Raw genomic sequence first — 21479 nt, 5'->3', positions numbered from 1 at the left:
CTGTGCAGAGATGAGGATGTAGGGACAGAGATCATCAGGGTCGCCAGCTGCCCCTTTGCCCCCCCACTGGTGCCAGCCCATGCTGTGGGCACGCAGCAGAGCCTGTCCTGGGGAAGGCAGTGCTGTACCCTTTCACGTACTTTCTGCAGTTCCTAGAAAGCAAAGAGGGAACTGGGGCTGTGGGAGGCTGGGGGAGCCCAGCTCTCACCTTTTGAGGCCAGGACAGGCCAGTGGGACCTCCAAGGCCCCTCCCTGAGCCAAACCCCTGTGTGTGGGCTGAGGGGTGGGGATGGGGAGCCAGGATCCCCAGGGCCCCTGCAGCAGCTCAGCCCTTGGCTGTAGCACTGTAGGGAACCCCAAAAGGAGAGGGAGGGAGGGAAGGGGTGCCTTGCCCTGGGGTGCCCCCGTGCCCTGCCCTGTCTGGGCAAAGCAGGCACTGGCAGCAGGTTGGGGGCCCCGCTCGCCCCCATCCTGCCAACCACAGCTTCCCCTTGGCTTCTGCAGAAGAACCACAACCACGGAGGGGAAGTCCTGAGGCAAAGGCCAGGGATGCCCTCAGAGCCTCAGCATGGCTGGAACCCCAGCCTGGCCCCCGAAACACGGGTGGGAGGGGACAGAGGCCTCACGGACAGAAACCATCCCTGGGAGACAGGAGGAGCAGGGACAGAGCCCACCCTGGCCAGACCCCGCTGTGGTGATGTCCTTGGGCAGGACAGAGGAACCCTGGCTGGATCCCTCTGTGGTGATGTCCTTTGATAGGACAGAGGAACCCTGGCTGGATCCCTCTGTGGTGATGTCCTTTGATAGGACAGAGGAACCCTGGCCAGACCCCGCTGTGGTGATGTCCTTTGATAGGACAGAGGAACCCTGGCTGGATCCCTCTGTGGTGATGTCCTTTGATAGGACAGAGGAACCCTGGCCAGACCCCGCTGTGGTGATGTCCTTTGATAGGACAGAGGAACCCTGGCTGGATCCCTCTGTGGTGATGTCCCACAGCAGGATGGACCCCACCCTGTCTGGATCCCTCTGTGGTGATGTCCCACAGCAGGATGGACCCCACCCTGGCTGGATCCCTCTGTGGTGATGTCCCTGGGTAGGATGGACCCCACCCTGGCTGGATCCCTCTGTGGTGATGTCCCTGGGTAGGATGGACCCCACCCTGGCCAGACCCCTCTGTGGTAATGTCCCTGGGCAGGATGGACCCCACCCTTGCTGCAGTCACGGACACGAAGCCAGGAGCAAAGGTCACAAAACTTTATACAGGAGGAGGGACCCGTGCGTGGCCCCTCGGCCCCAGCGTGGGGGGAGTGGGACAGGCGATGCCTCCAGCCCCGCAGCACCCCCGGGAAATACGGGGTGAAGGAGCCCAGTGGGGAGGGCCCACAACACTCCCCCGGCCAGGGCCAGCGCTCCCCAATCCACGCTCTGAGGTGCCGGGGTGGTCCCACGGCCGCTGGCCCACGACTGACCACGGTACAGAGCCGAGGCAGTGCCAGGCCGTGCCCGCGCCTCCCTGGGAGCCGGGACAGCCCCTGCGGCCACACAGCCTCCCTGGGGCCTCCCCGGGGCTCCCCTGTCCCCAGGGTCACGGCCAAGCCCAGGCAGCCCCACCGCGGGGCTCCGCAGCTCCGGCTCACTGCAGGACGCACACGTCCCCGGGCTCATCCTCCTCGCGTCCGGCTCCCTCGGGCAGCTCCGCCTCTGCCGGCGCCGCCTCCTCTGCCGCCACCACCTTCTCCCGCAGCTCCATCAGCAGGTCCCGGCCCTCGCTGGGCGGCAGGTTGCTCAGGTAGTACTGCGGGGCCAACTCCACCAGCCTGCGAGGAGGACAGGGCGGGGTCAGCCAGCTACAGGGACACCCTGTAGGGAAGGACCCGCCCCTCCCCATCCCCTCACATTTGGGGCTGGATCTCCGAGACCACTTGCAGGCAGTTGTCCTGAGAGATGGTGAACTCGTGGTAGAGCACCCAGGGGGGCAGGCGGCGCGGGGGGGCCCGCAGCAGGTACCCACAGGCGGGGGCCAGGTGTGCCACGTGCTTGTGCGTCAGCATCACGTAGTTACCGGAGCCGTCGATGTCTCGGGCGACCTGCGAGGGACCAGCAGGTGTCAGGAGTCAGCACATCCCTCTGGGTGTCCAGAGTTGTTGAGGGGGGGCTTGGACACCCTGGCACACAGCCCAGAACACCTGGGGATTTGATTTTGACCCTTGGAGCAAAGTATGTAACCTCATACAAAGTTGCCAGCTTTGTATGAGGACCTGAAAGTCACACAGGTTTGAACAGTGTAATAACAAAATGATCACAGGGTGAAAATACAGATTTTAGGATTTTTGGTATGGGGGTTTTGCGGACAAGATGGAGGAATCTGGGCGTGTCCAGCCTTTCTTCTTCTTCTTCTTGTTCTCCATTTTCTGCAGTGATGGTGGCACTTTGGGATTGGTTTAGAGTAGAAGTGCACTGTCTAACATAGGTGATAGGTATTGGGAATTAAGTGTAAATATGATATATGTAGTTTGTAGTATAAAAGGACAACACCGCCTCGGGGGCGGTCAGAGTGCCTGTGGCTGCCCTGCTGAACAGACCTCAGCTGGGCAGAAAGAAAATTTTATAGATAAGAATTAATAAACAACCTCAAGACCAAAAAGTGAAGAGTCCAGACTCGTTCTTCAGTTGCACAGGCCAAAGCAGAGACACCCTGCACATCTCGGGGCAGCAATTATCAACAGCAACCCGAGAAGCAGGGACTGGGGTGGCTGCTGCACCCCAACATCTCCCCCATAACTCCCCAGAATGCCCCCTGAGCCCACCTTGAGGAAGTATCCGGAGATGAGGGCGCGCTGGATGTTGAGGGCGTTGGCGTCGGAGCCGAAGGCGGGCGGGGACACCGGGAGCTCGATGCGGCGCATGGCCTCCAGCAGCTCGGCGCGCACCGTGCCCGCCAGGCGCAGCGCCTCGGCACACAGCCCCTGCTTCCGGCACCAGCCCTCGTCCCCTGCGTCTGCAGCCGGCACAGGGGGTCAGAAACGGGGGGACGGGGGTGGGATAGTGGGGTCAGTGATGTAGGGACAGGGGTGGGACAGTGGGGTCAGCGATGTGGGACAGGGGTGGGATAGTGGGGGCTGTGATGTTGGGACGGGGGTGGGACAGTGGGGTCAGCGATGTGGGACAAGGGTGGGATAGTGGGGGCTGTGATGGGGGGACAGGGGTAGCACAGAGGGGTCAACAATGTGAGGACAGGGATGGGATAGTGGGGGCTGTGATGTGGGGACAGGGGTGGGATATTTGGGTAAGCAATGGGGGGACAGGAGTAGGATAGTGGAGGCTGTGATATGGGAACAGGAGTGGGACAGTGGGGTCAGTGATGTGGGGACAGGGGTGGGACAGTGGGGGTCATGATATGGGGATAGAGATGGGATAGTGGGGTCGGCGATGTAGGGACAGGGGTGGGATAGTGGGGCTGTGATGTGGGGACAGGGGTGGGACAACAGGGTCAGCGACGTGGGGACAAATGTGGGATAGTGGGGGGCATGAGGTGGGGATAGGGGTGGGACAGTGGGGGCTGTGATGTGGGGACAGGGGTGGGACAATGGGGGCCATTGTGTGGGGACAGGACAGTGGTGCCATGGGGTGGGGAGAGGTGAGCAGAGAGCCCGCTGGGCTGGGGGCTTGGGGAACACAAAACCACTGCTGTTCCCCCTGTCTGTGATCCCTTCACACAGTGGTGACAAGGACTGAACCCCCAGGCTGGAGCTGGGACCCCCAGATCCTCCTCCAGCCAGGCTGGGCACCAGGATGGTGTCAGGAATGTAGCTCCAGGGCAGGGGACACATGAGGGGACACAACAGGGGACACAAGGGGTCCGTGGGATGCCCACAGGGGTGCAAGCCCCCCAGCCCCTGCCCCACTCACGCTGCTGGAAGGCATTGAAGATGTTGATGAGGGTGAAGTGGTCCCCGTTGGGGTGCAGCAGCGCCCGCCGGCGCAGCGCCACGGCCTCCTCCAGGTGTGTGGACAGGGGCACGAAGCAGGGGGATGCTGGGGGTGGGCAGGGGGTCACTGTGTGCCCCCAGCACCTCCCTGGCACAGCTGGCTCCCCCCCAAGCCCCCCACAGGGTACCTGTGAGCATGGCAGCCAGGCTGACCATCTCCTCCACACAGTCGAACTCGCAGGAGGCGATGAGGGCCTTGGCCAGCTGCGGGTCCAGGGGGAACTCTGACATGATGATCCCCACCTCTGACAGATTCCCGTCATCATCCAGGGCTGCCAGGTAGTCCAGGTCCTCCAGAGCTTGCATCAGTGACTCAGGGGCTGGGGTGGGACATCAGGCAGCTTTGCCCACTCTGTCCAGTCCCTCCCCAGAGACAGCCCAGCCGCAGTGATGGCCACAGCCACAGCTGCCCCATCGTGCCCCTCTGCTCCCCACGCCATGCCTGGCCCCTCTGGGCTCTACCTGGGCGGTCAAGGAAGTCACACTGGCCCATGTCAGCGATGTCCAGGCGCTTCAGCAGCAGCACCAGGCGGCTCAGGCTGGTCTCACTGACGTGGGGCGTGGGGCTGGGGGGCAGGCGCTGCTCAAAGGCCTCCGAGTACAGGCGCAGGCAGGTGCCTGCAGGAAAGAGGACAGGGACAGGGTGGGGACAGGTGCTGGCCCAGGGGCTGCTGGCAGTGCTGAGGGGAGGGACACTGGAGCAGAGGCTCACCTGGGGGGTTGCCAGCAGCTCTCTGCATGCGTGACTCGGCCTGGCTCCTGCTGATGGGCCGCAGCACCTGGGACTCGGCGCGGATGCGGGGGTTGTACACCTGCAGGGGAGGCTGTGAGCGGGACCCCTGCCATCCCCCAAACCCCTCACCTGCCACTGCAGGGCCACCACTGCCACCTCCCTGGGGCAGACCCCTCCTCCCAGCCTGGAACACCGCAGCCCACTGCACCCAGGGCAGACCCAGACCCCCACCCATCCCCTGTCCCACTCACGCTGCGCAGCTCCAGCCCCGAGTCGATGACGAAGCGCACGGTGCCCAGTGAGAAGGACGAGTCCCCGAGCCAGTGGGTGACAATGACACGGCGCTCCCGGCCCTCCTCAGGTGTCTCATAGAGTCTCTGTGCAGCCCTGCCCACCCCAGGGTGCAGCGGCAGCACCAGCAGCGGGCCCAGCGCCGGGCTCAGCGCCACGGCCTCCGTCTGGATGGCAGCGCAGCACTCGGAGATCTCCTGAGCAAGGACAAGGGGGGACAGGTGACACCTGCTGACACCACAGCGTCCCCATTCCCAGGCTGTGCCACGCCTTGTGCCCACCTCCACCACAGAGGAGCTGCAGCCGCCCCTCCATCCCACTGAGAGGATCCCCCCAAACGTCCCCTGCCCTGTTTCCCCATCAGCCCACCTGCTCACTGGCCAGGAAGACGAGGACGTTGCCGGGCTCCTGGCGCCGGTGGATGTCCAGCACGGCCTGGCAGGCGGCGGCCACGCTCCCGTGGGCCGGCGGCTCCCGGTAGAGCAGCTGTGGTGGGGAGCCGTGCCCGGGCACCCTGACCACGGGCGGGTCCCCGCAGAAGGCGCGCAGGCGCGGCTCCAGGGCGGGCGAGGTGACCACGACGAGGCGCAGGGCCGGGCGCTGGCGCAGCACGTCCTTGAGCAGCCCCAGCAGCGCGTCCGTGGGCACCGTGCGCTCCTGAGCCTCGTCCAGCACCACCACCCCGTACTGCCGCAGCAGCGGCTCCGACGTCATCTCCCGCAGCAGCATCTCGTCCGAGCAGAACCTGACACGGCCCCGACCCATCAGCACGGAGCCCTGGCTGGGGGAATGTCTTATCCCCTCCCCAGGGCAGCGCCCTCCCCATGTCCCAGATTGCCAAGCAATGTGTATTCTATTTGCTCCTCCCGCTGTGGGGTGCTGTCATCACACTGTCACCATGCCACACACCTTCCCTGGCATTTATCCCAGATTGCCAAGCAATGTGTATTCTATTTGCTCCTCCTGCCATGGGTCACCATGTCTCGGTTTGGAAAGACAGGTGTGTGTTAAGGAAGGCAGGAGCCTCCCCTGAAATGGAAAATGTGAACCCCCTCCCTCTGAATTGCTATGAATTTTAAATTAAGGGGCTCTCAGGCAAAAAGATATGGCAGCAGGAAATAACAGTTCTTTAATAGGGAAGAAAATAAAAGGATAAAATAAACAATGCAGTACACTAGAACAACACTGACAGAGTCAGAACACAATTTGACACCCTGTTGGTCAGGATGCTGGTAGAGGTCCAACTGGAATTGTGGCTGCAGCCCTCCTGGAGTGTCAGGTGTGGTTCTGTTGGAGCAGGGATCCTGTAGAAAAGGGTGCAGTCTTCCTCTAAAGATGCAGTGGAAGAGGCAGCTGCTGTTCCTCTGGGAAATCCAGTGGAGAAGTTGTGCTGGTGTTCCAGAATCTCCAGATTATATCCAGGTAGGAATGCTTGGCTCCTCCCCTGGGCTCACATCTCCCAATGGGATGCTGTAGCTCTTATCAGCCATGCAGTGACATTCAATAGCTGTTATCAGCAGATGTCCCCTTCCAAGGGAGGAGTGATTGTGGAAGAGATAAGGAAAACTGCCCACTTGACAGAAGACAGCTGCCATACAGATGGTAACAGAATTCATCTTGCCTTGCAATCTGGGACACACCACACTGTCACCATGCCACACACCTTCCCCGGCATCTATCCCAGATTGCAAGGCAATGTGTGTGTTCTATTTGCCATCTGTCAGAGGTGGGGCAGTTATCTTCTGTTCATTGGGCAGTTTTCTTTATCTCTTCCACAGCCAATCCTTCCTCCAGGAGATATCTTCTGTTAATGGGTCATTAATCATTAATTAGCTTCTGTTAATGGGCCAGTGAGTGTCCCTGCCTGGCTGATAAAATTCCATCATCCCATGGGGAGAAGCTCTGCCCAGGGGAGGAGCCAAGCATTCCTACCTGGATACAATCTGATATTCTGGGACAGCAGAACAGCGTTTCCACTGGATTCCCAGAGAACAAGCTGCCTCTTCCACTGAATTCCCAGGGGAAGACTGCATACACCCTTCTCCAGGATCCCAGCTCCAGCAGAACCACAGCTGGCACTGCAGGAGGGCTGCAGCCACAATTCCAATGGGACTGCTACCAACACCCTGACCCACAGGCTGCCAGGTTGTGTTCTGACTCTGTCAGTGTTATTTTGACTTACTGCATCATTAATTTTATTTTTATTTTCTTCCCTAATAAAAGAAAATTCCTTCCCTTCTTATTCCTACTCCCACATCTTTGCCTGAGAGCCCCTTAATTTCAAATTTATAACAATTCAGAGGGAGGGGGCTTACATCCTCCATTTTAGAGGAGACTCCTGCCTTCCTTAGCACACACCTTTGTCTTTCCAAACCAACACAGCCCAGATCAGCCCCCTCCCTGCAGCAACCCCATCCCCAGATCAGCCCCTCCTCAGAGCAGCCCGTGCCTCTCCCCAGCGAGGCCAGCCTGGATTAAGGGATTAGGCGGGGTTTAGCAGGATTAGGGCGCCGCGCTGCCGTTCCCAGCACGGGCCCTGCTGTCCCTGCCCTACCTGAGGATGGTGTCAGCAGTGCAGCAGTCCTCGTGGGGCACACAGTAGCCCACCTCATGGCCCAGGTTCAGGTCCATCTCGTCGGCCACGCGAAGGGAGAGGCTGAGGGCGGCCAGGCTGTGGGGCTGGGTGCAGGCCACCAGCCCGTGGGCAAACGACATGGACAGGGCGTACTCGGCGCACCACTGAGGGATCTGTGGGGACAGGGCATGGGGAGGGTGGCTCCAGGACTGTCCCCTCCCTGCTGTGCCACTCCAAAGGGCACAAGGACCCTGACCCTGTGGATCTGGCTGGAGGATGTCCAGGGCCAGGGGCTGTCCAGAGGCACTCAAAGCTCAGGCAGAGTGAAAAATATGTATTTTATGATTGGATTTTTGCAAATATGAAAATGATTATTATATGTGTTGTGTTAGAAAGTTATGCTGTGTTAATTTTCTTAAGTAGTGTGTTAAATATAGTTTTAGGTTATACCAAAATGTTAAAATAGGAATTATGCTATGTAAGGTATTTTATTAAAGAAAGGACTTGCAGCGAGATAGCAGCCACAGGACACCTGAATCTTTCAGAGAAAGAGAATTTATTGCTCAATTATCAGGACAAAAAAACTTCTTCCTGCCTCACTCAGCCCTGAAAACACCAGTTAGGATTAAGAGGAAGAAGTTGACACTGATCAGACAGAATCCTTTCTTTGAATGGAATTTGTGCATCATGTATGAGGTGTATGAATATGCAACAGGTTATTGTTTTTAAGGGTTAATCCTCTGTTAACGTGGGTCCTTTTCCGGGCTTATTTTGCCCAGAAAGAGGTACCTGGAATGTCCATAACTCTTTGTTTTCATTGTCTCATATTGTCCTAATCCAAATTGTCTAAAATTTTTATTACTCTAATTATATTGCTATTTTTACAACCATTTTATTACTATTAAACTTTTAAAATTTTAAAAACAAGTGATTGGCATTTTTCACAGGCAGGATGTTCCCTCTGCACTCCTGTCACCTCTGAGCCCCACAGCCTGTGACAGGAGCCCCTTGGCCCCACACCTGCAGCTTCCTGCCCCGGTGTGGGACACCACAACCCTGCTCTCACATGAGGGACATGGGACAAACCCCCAGAGGGACAGGGAAGGGATCACCAGGGAGCAGCTGCTGGCCAAGTGCCCGGCCTGACAGCGTGGGACAGTGCCAAGGCCACGCAGATGTCCCTTTGGCACCAGGGACCCGAGTCCTGCTTCCTCCTGTCACCTCTGAGCCCCCCACGAGCACTGCCTGTGCCTCAGTGTCCCCAGAGCCCTGCAGGGACTACCAGCAGGGTGCTGCACCCCAAAACACCGGCCCTGGGGCCCGCACAGGAGCTTTGATCCCCAAATCCGGCAGCGCCAGCCCAGCCCAGGAACTCAGCAGATCACACCCAGGGAGCTGATTTGGTTGAGCACCTGGAGCCCAGGGCCAACACCCCGATAGCCCGAGGTGACCCAGCCCATTCCAACACCCTGACAGCCTGGGGGACCCAGCCCATTCCAACACCCCGATAGCCTGGGGTGACCCAGCCCACTCCAGCCCTGCAGCTCCGCCACCACAATCCCCTCCCCGGTCAAAGTCTGCCCGGTGCCGTCCCCGAGCGTCACCAGCAGCTGGGACCGGCTCCCCCGGGGCCACCCCGCGGGGATCTGGAGGCCCAGCTCCGGGAGGGGCCGTTCCTCCCTCCGGTGCCAGCGCTCCCCGGTTCGTGCCCAGCTTTGCCCATCCCCAGCACATCACGGTGCTTGCCCACCCCGCCGGGCTCCGTGCAGCGTTCCCGGGCACCCTGTCCGTCTGTCCCTCTCCACCCGGTCTGGGAGGATCACAGAGCACAGGCCAGCTGCCCTCGGGCTCACCTGGGTGCTTTTGCCGGTACCGGGGGGCCCGGACACCAGCACGATGCCGCTGCTGCCCTCCAGGTGCTCCATGAAGCTGTACTTGGCCGTCCATACCGGCAGCTCCCGCCGCTGCCGCAGCAGCTCGTAGTACCGGGAGGAGAAGGGCAGCCCATCGTAGGGGTTCACCTCCAGGTCGCCGTCGCAGCCCAGGGACGGCTCTTCATCCTCCTCCTCCTCCTCCTCCTCTTCCTCCTCCTCCAACGCGGAGCCGGGGCCGCTCGGCCCGGGCAGGGGAGCCGGGGCCCCGGAGCCGGCCATGGCGGGGACACCGGAGCTGCGAGGGCGGGCGGGGGTGGAGCGGGACCGGCGCTGACCCACCCCCGCCTACGTACCGGGAAGGCGCCCGGTGCTGCCCAGTGCCACGTCCCGTCCGGCGGGGAGGGGGGACCCGCGGGCACCGGGGACGGCCGGGGGATGCGGGCAGAGGGGTGACACGGCCGCGGAGATCAGGAACAGAACCGGAATGTGGGGGACCGGGAGAACGGGCAGGGAACCGGGAAAGGGAATGGGGCACCGGGAGAGCCCCGCAGGACCGAGCGGAGTGCGGACACCGGACAGGTGTGCTGTCCCACCCCTGCGCGTGGGGACCGGACCGGAGGCAGGGTACGGGGGTTGCGGGACAGGACGGACACCTTGGGAGGGTCGGTCCCGAACCGCACGGACCGGACCGGATCGGCGGAGCACCTCTACGGGACGGTCCGGACCGGGCACCTGAGCACCGGCACCGGGCCGGAGCGGAGCGAGCGGGCGGGTCAGGGGCGGGTCAGGGGCGGGTTCCCCGCACCCCCTCAGGGCCGCGGCCCCGGTTCCGGCCCCGGTTCCGGTTCCGGTCCCGCCGCTCACCTGCGCGCGCCACCGCGGGCCCTGCCGGGGGACACGGCCACGTGACCCGCGGCAGCCAATCAGTGCCCGCCCCGGGCGGGGCCCGGATGTGGCGGCGGGACCGGAGCGGACGGAGCCCCCCGGGACCCCAGGGACCCGCGGCACCGCTCCCGCCTCCGCTGCCAGCTCCGCCCTGCGCCCCCGAGCCGGGCACGGCTGCGGCCCGAGCCTCCCCCCAGCCCCTATTCGGACCGGGCTTCCCGGTACCGGACGTCTCGGTGCTGCTGCGGGGCATCCCGTATTGGATCTGGGCATCCCGGTGCGGGACCGGGCGTACCACAGCCAGGCATCTTGTACCGGCGTCTCTCGTAGCAATGCTGAGCATTTCCATACAGAACGTCTTATACTGCTGTCGGGTGTACCGGAACCGGGCATCCCGTACCGCTGCCGGTCCTTCCGTACCGGAGCATCCCGTAACGGTGTTGCTCACACCGGTGCTGGCATCCCGCTGCTGGAGCGGGGCATCCCGTACCAGCACGGGTTGTATCGGGGCCGGGCATCCCGATGCCGGACATCGCACCCGAAGCGGCTCCCGGTGGGACCGGCAGGTGGAGCTCCGTGACCGGCGAACGGCCCGGCCTGAGCTCCCGCCGGCACCGCGCACCGGGCGGTGCCGGTTGGGGACCGAGCGGTGCCTGCTGGCCCCGGGACTGCGGAGCTCGGGAACCGGGACCCGGCACGTCCCGGGCTTTGCCCTGCGTGTCCCGCCCTCGCACCTCGGCCCGGGCGGTGCCACCGGAGGGGCCATGCCCGGTTTTGGCTGATCCCGCAGCACCCGGTCTCCGTGTCCCGGTCAGGGCCGGCTTTGGGTCGGGGGGGGTCTGTCCTGGCCTGGGGGTGACCCCAGAGCAGGGTGGGGTCGCAGGGGGGTTTGGGGACATGCACGGGGGGTTTGGGGACGTGCACAGGGGGTTTAGGGACATGCACGGGGGGTTTGGGGACATGCACGGGGGGTTTGAGGACATGCGGAGGGGGATGCAGGGAAGGAGCCGAGTCTGGCTCCGAGGAGCTGATAGAGAGAGACCCGTGCTAGTCTGTGGGAGCAGAGCAGGATTTGGGGACTCAGACGGTCCCAGGATTTGGGGACTCAGAGGGTCCCAGGGCAGCGTGGCCAGGAGGGGGTGAGGGTCTGGCTGAGCCCCCATCCCTGTGGAGCCACCAAGCGCAGGCAGGAGGAGGAAGGAAGGAGCTGGGGCTGTGTGGGTACCCCATGGGCTCTCCTGGTGCTGCAGGAGCCCAGGGCTGGACATGGATGGAAATATGGACAAGCCAGAGCCAGCTATTGTTGTGTTTGTGTTGCCCTCAGACGAGGAAAGAATGATGAATTTGACCTCATGTTCTCAGCAGGCTAATTTATTATTTCATGATAAATAATAAATAAAATATTGAATAATTAATTAAATAATAGTTAAATTATTAATTATTAATTTATCAATAATAATTTATAAATTATAATTATTAAACAATAACATAATAAATAATAATTAATAATATTAATTAAGAATAATTAATTGATTATTACTTAAATAATATTAAATATTAAACAATAAATAAAATATTGTATTAAAGGATTCTATAGTAAACTATAGAATTAAAGGATTCTATAGTAAAGAATACAGAAAGGATACTTACAGAAGGCTAAAAAGACAATAATGAAAACTCCTGACTCTCTCCAGAGTCCCAACACAGCTTGGCTCTGATTGGCCAAAGAGTGAAAACAACTCCCAGCAGAATCCAATGAAACAATCACCTGTGGGTGAACAATCTCCAAACACATTCCACATGAGCACAACACAGGAGAAGCAAATGAAATCAGAATTGTTTTCCTTTTTCTCTGAGGCTTCTCAGCTTCCCAGGAGGAAAATCCTGGGTGAAGGGATTTTATCAGAGAATGTGAATGCCACAGGGCACGATGACAGCAACCTTTGTGCCAGCAGTGCCAGCAAGGAGCCTCACATCTGGCACATGCCCACGGCTCCTCGTGGCTCCTGGTGCCTTGGTGTGCTCTGTCCTGCTCTTGGTCACTCAAAAGTGTCACCATGCCACCACAACCCACTCAGTGACCAGGCTGAGCCCAGGCCCTTGGCTGGGGCTGTGGGGGCTCCATGCCCACCCGACTGCTCGTGGCAGGGACAGCACAGTGGGGTGGGCCACGCTGAGGAAGCAGAGGTTTCACAATCTGGGGGGAGTACACGTGACACGGGAGGGTGGCAGGAGGAACCACCCGTGGCTCCGCAGCGCCCCGGTCCCCCGGCACGGCCCCGGTGCTGTCCCGGTGGCCATGGCGCCCTGGCTGCCCACCAAGGACAAGTTTGGCGTGGGTGAGTGGGGGCTGTGGGGCTCTCTGGGGGTCCCCACTCGGCTGGAGGGATGGGGTGCTCAGGGTGAGGTGACATCCGTGGTGACAGCCCCGTGGCCGTGCTGGTGGCAGCTGGGCGGTGGCACAGGCAGGGGCTGCAGGGCTGGTGACAGAAGGCTCAGGGAAGGCGGCCAAGCAGGACAGGAGCCAGCAGCACCCACGCACCAGGAGGCTGCAGGGCTGGTGCTGCTGGGGGTGGGGAGCACTGGGCTGGGGGCTTGGCTTCCCTCCAGCCTCTGGCTCTGGGCGAGCCTTGAGACACCCCGAGAATTTTCCTCAGGTTCCAGCTGGGGCTTTGCAGCTGCTTTGCAAAGCCTTGGGCACCCCCAATCCTTACAGCACCCCCAGTTTGGGTTCCCTGCGCCCTGCAGCAGCTCTGAGCACCCCCACTCCCTGCAGCACCCCCAGCTTCTGCTGGCTCCTGCAGCCCTGTGCTTCTTCCCTTTTCTTGTGGGGCCGTTTCCTGCACCCTTCCCTTGCACTCTCTGCAGTGCCTGAGCTGCTGCAGGGTCCTGGGCAGTGCCGGAGCTGCTGCAGGGTCCCGGGCAGTGCCTGAGCTGCTGCAGGGTCCCGGGCAGTGCCTGAGCGAGGGCTGAGCTGCTGCAGCTCCCAGCATGGGGAGCTCAGGGTGATGGGAAGGGTCCTGTGGGACCTCAGGGTTACTGGTGCAAGGTGGGTCTGGGGGTGCTGCAGTGTGAGCTGGCCCTGCCTGGGGCTCAGGGTGGGTGCAGGTCCTGGCAGGGACCCCCAGGTGCAGGGGCTGTCCCCCAATCTGGTGGCCAAACCAGGGCTGCCTGCCCTGGGGCCAGAAATAGCGTCAGGGACAACCACAGCACAGCCAGGCAGGAAGCTGCTGGTCACCGAGAGCACCGCCCCCTGCCCTGCCGCCAGCTCTGCTGTCCCCAAACAGGCTGTCCCAGTGCCACCAGGCTGTCCCAGTGCTACCAGACTGTCCCTGTACCACCAGACCTGTCCCTGTGCCACCAGACTGTCCCAGTGCCATCAGACCTGTCCCTGTACCACCAGACTGTCCCTGTGCCACCAGCCCTGTCCCAGTGCCACCAGCCCCGTCCCTGTGCCACCATCCCTGTCCCAGTACCACCAGCCCCGTCCCTGTGCCACCAGACTGTCCCTGTGCCACCAGCCACGTCCCTGTGCCACCAGACCCGTCCCTGTGCCACCAGACTGTCCCAGTGCCATCAGACCTGTCCCTGTACCACCAGACTGTCCCTGTGCCACCAGACTGTCCCTGTGCCACCATCCCTGTCCCAGTGCCACCAGACTGTCCCAGTGCCACCAGCCCTGTCCCTGTGCCACCAGACCTGTCCCAGTGCCACCATCCCTGTCCCTGTGCCACCAGACTGTCCCTGCACCACCAGAATGTCCCAGTGCCACCATCCCTGTCCCTGTGCCACCAGACTGTCCCTGTGCCACCAGACTGTCCCAGTGCCACCATCCCTGTCCCTGTGCCACCAGACTGTCCCTGTGCCACCAGACTGTCCCTGTGCCACCAGAATGTCCCTGTGCCACCAGCCCCGGGCAGGGGCTCAGCTGGCACTTTCCTCCCTGCACTGCTTGTGCCAGGAGCAGGACCCCTGGCACCCAGGGTGTGGGTGGAGGCAGAGGGGACCCATAAGGGACCCCTGAGTGCCAGAAAGGGGCTGGGGGCTTCTGCTGTGCCCGGCCCCGTGTGGGGTCGGGGTGCTCGGGGGTCTCATCCCCGAGCTGTTTATGGGGCTGGATGGGGCCTGTGGTGGGGGGCACCCATGGGGGGCTGGCTGTGGGGTGCAGGGGCCTGGGGGCTGCTGAGGGGCTCCAGGCAGGGATCCCAACTCCCAGCCCCTCTTCCCACAGCCGTGTGGAACTTCCCACGCACCAAGGAGCATCACCTCCCGCTGCAGGTCGGGGAGATGGTGCACATCCTGCAGGCCTCCGAGGGTAAGGGGGACCCCAGGGTGGGTTCCTGCCCCCTCCTTTGTCCCTGAGCTGGGGCCAGGACCCCCAGCCCGGCTGACAATGTCCCCTCCCCTGGCAGGCTGGTACTGCGGGTACTCGCTCCGGAACAGGGCTGCCCGGGTAGGTGACAGGCTGCTGGGCTTTGGTGGCAGCAGGGACACTGCTGGTGGCTTTCTGTCCCTGCCGGGTGTCTGGGGGGGCAGGCTGGGCACCCTGTGGCATTGGCAGCCCCCAGCTGTGCCCCCCTGAGGGAAATCTCTGACAGCTCTGGCTCTCTCAGGGCATCTTCCCCGCCTCGCTGATCCGGCTGAAGGGCACCGCGGTGGAGCAGCGGGGGTAGGTCTGGGGGGCACAGGCAGGGGTCGAGGGGCTCCACTTTCTGCTCCCTGAGGTGCTGGGGTGCTCCAGGGCTCCCTGTGCCTCCCCCAGGCTGGAGGAGAGCGCGGTGCCCTCCGACATGCCCATGGTGCAGGAGATCACCACCACACTGCGGGAGTGGGCCACCATCTGGAAGCAGCTCTATGTGGTGAGGGACGAGGCTCTGGGTGTTGGGGACATCTGGGACAGGCTGGGGGAGCCCTGGTGACCCCGTGGTGGTGCTGCAGGCCGGGCAGACGGAGCGCTACGGGCAGGTGAAGAGGATGATGCAGGAGCTGATGGAGCAGCGCTCGCAGCTGCTCTCGGGGACGCTGCCCAAGGACCAGCTCCTGAGGCTCAGGAAGGAGGTCACCGGCAAGATGGACTATGGCAACAAGTGAGGCTGGGGACAGGGACCTCAGATCTGCCTCTGGCACAGGGACCTCAGATCTGCCTTGGCACAGGCTGTGCAGTGCCCAGTTGTGCTCCCTGGTGTCCTGGCTGTCCCTGTGTCCCCATCGTCCCCGCTGGCTGTCCCATACTGGCTGGGGACAGTAATTGTGCCACCAGCTGCTCAAGCCACCTGCCTAAGGGCTATGGCTGGGACGGGAATGTTCCTGGTGCTGCCAGCTCCTGTCCCTTTCCCAGTGGGATCTGTGCTGTCCCCTCACACCCTGTGCAAGGACAAGTGAGTCCTGGTGGGACACAGGCCTGTGATGCCAGCTCCTGTCCCTTTTCCCAGTGGGATCTGTGCTGTCCCCTCACACCCTGTGCAAGGACAAGTGAGTCCTGGTGGGACACACAGGCCCAGGTGTCCCCGGTCCTGCCTCACCCCACCCCGGCCCCTGCAGGATCCTGGCCCTGGACCTGGTGGTGCGGGATGAGGACGAGAACATCCTGGACCCCGACAGGACCAGCGTCATCAGCCTCTTCCAGGCTCACAGGAGGGCAGCACAGACCCTCAGCCAGCGCATCCAGGAGGAGACGGTGAGGCTGCCGCCAGCTGGGTGCCCAGAGCCTGATGTCCCCTGTGCCAGGGGATGTGACAGGGGCTGAGCCACCTTGTGCCCCCCACCTTGTGGCCCCCAGAGCTCGCAGCAGAGAGCACCAGGCCACGGCACCCACGGGGCTGCCTCACCCTCCCACAACCTCTACCTGTGTGTCCGGAACTTCGTCTGCCACATCGGGGAGGAGGCGCAGCTCTTCATGGCGCTCTACGACCCCGGCGAGCAGCGCATCATCAGGTGGGGGCTCGGGACACACCCCTGCCCCTGTCCCTGCTGTGCTGGCTGTTTGTCCTGCTGCCCCCCAGGCTGCCCGTCCTGCCCAGCCCTGAGGACCCAGCGGGTGTCGCAGGGGGAAGGGGCACATCCCTTCCTTTGTCACGGCGCCATATCCCATGGGACAGCCCCATCCTGTCCTGCCCCAGGCGCTGCTGAGGTGACCGGTGCAGTGACTGGGGACAGCCAGGCTGGGCCAGTGCCTGTGCCGCGATTGGGGACCCTGTTGGGATGAAGGGTCCGCGGGATGGGATCTGGCGGGGGCTCTGCCACCCCCGTGCCCACCTCAACCATCACCCGCCCCGCAGCGAGAACTACGTGATCCGCTGGGCCAGCACCGGCGTCCCGCAGGACATCGAGCTGCTCAACAACCTCAGGGTGGTGTTCACGGTGAGCGCAGAGCCCGGGGAAGCCGCGCTGCTGCCCCCTCCTGCAGATCTGCCCCCCACCCGCAGCATTTCGGGTGCCCCATGTGCCCCCCGGGTCAGTCCCCCTGATCGGGGACCCCCAGCCCCTTCGCTGATCCCTGATGTGGCACCCGCCGTAGCGCTGCCCCTCCCGGTGCTGGGGGTCCTGGGGTGCCCTCCCGATGCTGAGGGTCCCCTCTCGGTGCTGGGGGTCCCCTCCCAGTACTGAGGGTCCCGGGATCCCCTCCCAGTGCTGGAGGTCCCCTCTCGATGCTGGGGGTCCCCTCTCGGTTCTGGGGGTCCCGGGGTCCCCTCCCGGTGCTGGGGGTCCCGGGGTGCCCCCTCCCCGCTCGTCGCACGCCTCCCGCTGCTGACTCAGCGCTTTGGCAGCAGCGCAGCGCTGACCCCCGGGACGCCGCGGAGCCATCGATATGCAAATGAGGCGAGAAAATCAATGTTAATTAATGAGCAGCATCAGCACTTCGGCTCCGCTGCCGCCCCCATCTCCGCGCTCTGCTCTGCTCTGCTCGCTGCTGATTGTCCCCACGCGTTGTGGCGTGTCCCTGTCCCTTGTCCTTAGCGCCGCTGGGAGGTTTTGGCGCAGGGGCAGCCCCCGAGGGACCCGGTCCCCTCCCCAGCTGGGGTACAGGGCCCCCCGACATCCTCACACCGTGCCAGCCTGCCCCCCGCTTGCCAAACTGCCAGGTCTGGGGTGACCCCTTGGGACCGTCGGTCCTGGCATTGTCCCCACCGCGGGGATTGGGGACTCCTGGGGCGCACGGGAGCCCCCAGGGCAGCGGGGCTGTGTCGCCACTGTCCCCCCAGTGCAGGGCAGCAGGGACGCTCTGTGCCCACCGCCTCACCCTGCACAGCCCTGGGCACCCCGAGGTCACCTGGCACTGGCGCTGTCCCCTGCGGTGCTGCCAGGGTGACACGGCCCCTGTGTGTCCCCCAGGACCTGGGCAGCGCGGACCTGAAGCGGGAGCGGCTGTTCCTGGTGTGCCAGATCATCCGCGTGGGGCGCATGGACCTGCGCGACAGCCACAGCCGCAAGCTCAGCACGGGGCTGCGCCGGCCCTTCGGCATCTCAGGTGGGGCTGGGGACCCCCGGGGACCCCCGTGCCACAACCCTGGCACCTCCCCCAGAGCCACCACACCGGGCTCTGCGATGTCCCTGGGGCTGCTCCTGCTGTCCCTTTTCCCCGCCTGCAGATCCCAACCCCATGGCTGTCCCCACACTGTCCCCCCCGGAGCTGTCCCTGCCCAAGGGACACAACACCCGCCCTGTCCTGGCACAGGGGACCCCCTGAGCAGCCCCGGGGAGCTCCCCTGGCTTCACTTCCCCCCATGACCCCGCTCCGGGCTGGGAGTGCCACCCCTGGCACGGCGCCACCTGTGTGTCACTGCAGTGATGGACATCACCGACATCACCAAGGGGACGTGCGACAGCGACGAGGACAAGCAGCACTTCATCCCCGTCCACCTGTGAGCCCCGAGGGGAGGCTGGGGGGGCAGGGACAGCACCCCAGGGCCTGGCTGGCATGGGGACACCGCCTGGTGGCATGGGGACACCGCCTGGCTGGCATGGGGACACCGCCTGGTGGCATGGGGACATCAGCTGCCAGGGGACAAGAGGTGCAAGGATCAAAGAGAAAAGGTTTTTCCCCTAAATGTGGCTTTCCCAGGGTGGCTGCTGATGGTGATTTCCTTCACAACATGATCCGGAAGGCGGTGGAGGGGAAGGACATCAACCACAAGGGACAAGGTAGAGACACTGTGTCCCTTGGGCCATCTGCTTGTCACATGAAGCAGTCCCTGCAGGGTCGAGGACTTGTGTGTCACCCTGTCACCCCTTGAAAAATCCCTGTGGTCCCTGCAGGGCTCTGGGTGTCCCTGAAGGTGCTCTGGGGGGACCTGAGCCAGGTGAGGAAGGACCATCCCCACCTGGTGGACCGCAGCACAGCAGTGGCTCGCAAGCTGGGCTACCCAGAGGTCATAATGCCAGGCAAGCATGATGGGGACAATCCTGGGGGTCCCTGGGGGTGGCAGCGTGGTGGCAGGAGCTGGCTGACAGGGCTGTCCCCCCCAGGTGATGTCAGGAACGACATCTACCTGACCCTGGTGCAGGGGGAGTTCGACAAGGGCAGCAAGAAGACGCAGAAGAACGTGGAGGTGACCGTGTGTGTGTGTGACGAGGCAGGAAACATGGTGCAGGTATGGCAGGTGTCCCCTGTGTCACATTGAGTATGGCAGGTGTCCCCTGTGTCACCTCGAGTATGGCAGGTGTCCCCTGTGTCACATTGAGTATGGCAGGTGTCCCCTGTGTCACCTCGGGTATGGCAGGTGTCCCCTGTGTCACATTGAGTATGGCAGGTGTCCCCTGTGTCACCTCGAGTATGGCAGGTGTCCCCTGTGTCACATTGAGTATGGCAGGTGTCCCCTGTGTCACCTCGGGTATGGCAGGTGTCCCCTGTGTCACCTCGAGTATGGCAGGTGTCCCCTGTGTCACCTCAGTTATGGCAGGTGTCCCCTGTGTCACCTCGGGTATGGCAGGTGTCCCCTGTGTCACCTCACCTCGGGCACAGCCAGCAGCTCCTCCAGGCCTGAGGAGCCTCTTGGGCCACTGGAGCTGCCCAAAACCAGAGATCTGGGAATGGAATAAAGAAATGGGAAAGTGAGAATAAAGAAATGGGACAGAGAGAAAATTGTCCTGCCCTGGGGACAGCCAGACCCCCTGGCCATCCCCAGTGTCCCCAGGACAGGACGGAGCTGGGGGTAGACAGGAGGGCAGGGGGGGTCAGACCCAAGTGTCACCTCCCCAGGGTGGCTCTTGTCACTCTCCAGGTGTTCTGTCTCCAATTCTCACCTGGCTCCTGAGGAATGGGCTGCGATTCTCCATCTCCATCCCCAGGGCCGCGCCCCGATGTGCCCTGAGAGGGCCCCGTGTCCCCTCGGAGGTGGCACCAGCAGTTTAGGAGGCTGTGGGCAGGGGGGTTTGGGGCGTGGCCGGGGCTGGCAGGGACAGCAATTGTCCCCTCCCTGCGAGGTCATTTGAGCTGATCCCGCGGTGTCCCCTCCTGGCAGAACGTGATCCACGCGGGAGCAGGGGACAGCCCCAGCAGCCACTACCGCTCTGTTGTCTACTACCAGCAGCGGCACCAGCGCTGGATGGAGACCCTGAAGGTCTGGGGACACAGGGGCTGGGCTGGGACAGCCCTGCAGCCCCTCCAGGATGTGGCACTCGCTCCTCCTGCTGCTCTAGGGGGTCCCTTTTAGGGCAGGCGTTTTGGGGGGCAGTCCTTGGTCCCATCTCAGGGATGGTGGAGGTGCTGCCAGGGTCACAGTGTGACCCCTGGATGGACACCTGGGCATGGGCACTGCAGCCCTGTCCCCATCCCAGTGCCCCCAGTTCGGCCTCACTGGTTGACTGGGGAGGACATGGGGTTGGTTTGCAGCAGTGGATGGCTTGGGACAGCCCCTGCCTGGGCACAGAGGGACATTGCCCAGGCGGGGGACAGAGGGACATTGGCCAGAGGGACATTGGCCAGGTGGGAGACAGGGGGACATCATTGGCCAGTGGGGGACAGAGGGACATTGGCCAGGTAGAGGACAGAGGGAGATTGGCCAGGCGGGGGACAGAGGGACAATGGACAGAGGGACATCATTGGCCAGGTGTGGGACAGGGGGACATTGGCCAGGTGGGGGACAGAGGGACATTGGCCAGGTGGGGGACAGAGGGACAGTGGCCAGGTGGGGCACAGAGGGACATTGGCCGGGGGGGGACAGAGGGACATTGGCCAGAGGGACATCATTGGCCAGATGTGGGACAGGGGGACATTGGCCAGGTGGGGGACAGAGGGACATTGGCCAGGTGGGAGACAGGGGGACATCATTGGCCAGGGGGCGGACAGAGGGACATTGGCCAGGTAGAGGACAGAGGGACATTGGCCAGGTGGGGGACAGAGGGACATTGGCCGGGGGGGGACAGAGGGACATTGGCCGGGGGGGACAGAGGGACAATGGACAGAGGGACATCATTGGCCAGGGGGGGGACAGAGGGACATTGGCCAGGTGGGGCACAGCCCCTGCCCTCACCTTGGCACCCCTTCCCCCCCAGATCGCTGTTCCCATCGAGGACGTCCACAGGACCCACCTGAGGTTCACCTTCCGCCACCGCTCCTCCAGCGACTGTGAGTGTCCCCTGCTGCCAGCACTGCCTGGCCCTGCCTGGGGACGTGTCCCTGGTCCCCTCCAGCTCCCCCTCACGCTGTGTCCCCCCAGCCAAGGACCGGAGTGAGCGGATTTTCTCCATGGCCTTTGTGAGGCTGATGCGCCCCGATGGCACCACGCTGCGGGATGGGGAGCACGACCTGGTGCTCTACAAGGTATGGGGGGACCCCAGAGCCCCTTAAACTGGGGGGGGCTGTGGGGCAGCAGCACTTCTGGGGCCAGGGTCCCAGTCCCTGCCTGAGCCACGGTGCTGGTGGCACGTACCCAAAGTCCCCAGGGTTTGTGGTGTCCCCCGAGGGTTTGTGGTGCCTCCCTGCTGTCCTCGCTGCCCTTGGTGGCTCCAGGGGTGGCTCCCTGCACACACATCTCCAATCCCTGTGCTGCTCCTCTGGAATGCCAAGTTTGCTCTGGGAGAAGGTGATTTAAGCCTTTGTGACGGGCAGGGAACGTCCCCGTGGTGTGGCTGCGCTTCACCTGATTTCACCAGCCCTGGCACTGCTCGGCTTTGCTCTGAGAGAGTCGGGG

General features: G+C 62.8%; 2 protein-coding genes across 2 annotated transcripts in view; one reads left to right on the top strand and one right to left on the bottom strand.

Moving 5' to 3' along the window:
• Nucleotides 1-1239: 1239 nt before the first annotated feature.
• DQX1 (DEAQ-box RNA dependent ATPase 1) lies at nucleotides 1240-10343 on the bottom strand. The gene is made up of 12 exons (XM_036382921.2): nucleotides 10327-10343; nucleotides 9442-9757; nucleotides 7568-7761; nucleotides 5383-5758; nucleotides 4974-5210; nucleotides 4702-4801; nucleotides 4452-4607; nucleotides 4118-4309; nucleotides 3910-4035; nucleotides 2808-2998; nucleotides 1897-2087; nucleotides 1240-1817 (listed from the first exon to the last, which is right to left on the bottom strand). The coding sequence occupies exons 2-12, from the start codon at nucleotides 9739-9741 to the stop codon at nucleotides 1634-1636; spliced, it is 2247 nt and encodes a 748-aa protein (XP_036238814.1). The 5' UTR covers nucleotides 9742-9757; nucleotides 10327-10343; the 3' UTR covers nucleotides 1240-1633.
• Nucleotides 10344-12610: 2267 nt separating this feature from the next.
• Nucleotides 12611-21479, top strand: part of LOC118686309 (dedicator of cytokinesis protein 2-like) — a 52227-nt gene continuing 43358 nt past the window's right edge. Inside the window, exons 1-17 of the mRNA XM_036382459.1 lie at nucleotides 12611-12686; nucleotides 14579-14662; nucleotides 14760-14800; nucleotides 14961-15016; nucleotides 15110-15206; nucleotides 15286-15434; nucleotides 15889-16024; nucleotides 16127-16281; nucleotides 16626-16707; nucleotides 17680-17815; nucleotides 18134-18209; nucleotides 18410-18489; nucleotides 18604-18729; nucleotides 18814-18938; nucleotides 19809-19907; nucleotides 20842-20914; nucleotides 21006-21109. Of these exons, the coding sequence (XP_036238352.1) occupies nucleotides 12647-12686; nucleotides 14579-14662; nucleotides 14760-14800; nucleotides 14961-15016; nucleotides 15110-15206; nucleotides 15286-15434; nucleotides 15889-16024; nucleotides 16127-16281; nucleotides 16626-16707; nucleotides 17680-17815; nucleotides 18134-18209; nucleotides 18410-18489; nucleotides 18604-18729; nucleotides 18814-18938; nucleotides 19809-19907; nucleotides 20842-20914; nucleotides 21006-21109 (1659 nt within the window). The 5' untranslated portion in view covers nucleotides 12611-12646. The remainder of the gene's footprint in view (nucleotides 12687-14578; nucleotides 14663-14759; nucleotides 14801-14960; nucleotides 15017-15109; nucleotides 15207-15285; nucleotides 15435-15888; nucleotides 16025-16126; nucleotides 16282-16625; nucleotides 16708-17679; nucleotides 17816-18133; nucleotides 18210-18409; nucleotides 18490-18603; nucleotides 18730-18813; nucleotides 18939-19808; nucleotides 19908-20841; nucleotides 20915-21005; nucleotides 21110-21479) is intronic.

This window comes from Molothrus ater, chromosome 4, assembly GCF_012460135.2.
Source record: "Molothrus ater isolate BHLD 08-10-18 breed brown headed cowbird chromosome 4, BPBGC_Mater_1.1, whole genome shotgun sequence".
In the NCBI taxonomy this organism is placed as follows: Eukaryota; Metazoa; Chordata; class Aves; order Passeriformes; family Icteridae; genus Molothrus; species Molothrus ater.
This window is presented reverse-complemented; position numbering and strand designations above follow the sequence as displayed.

Coding starts and splice junctions, on each gene's coding strand:
- DQX1 (XM_036382921.2), bottom strand. CDS start 9,741: ATGGCCGGCTCCGGGGCCCCGGCTCCCCTGCCCGGGCCGAGCGGCCCC. Junction 5,211..5,382: donor TCTTCCTGGCCAGTGAGCAG/GTGGGCTGATGG, acceptor GTCCTTGCTCAG/GAGATCTCCGAGTGCTGCGC. Junction 2,088..2,807: donor TCTCCGGATACTTCCTCAAG/GTGGGCTCAGGG, acceptor GGTCCCTCGCAG/GTCGCCCGAGACATCGACGG.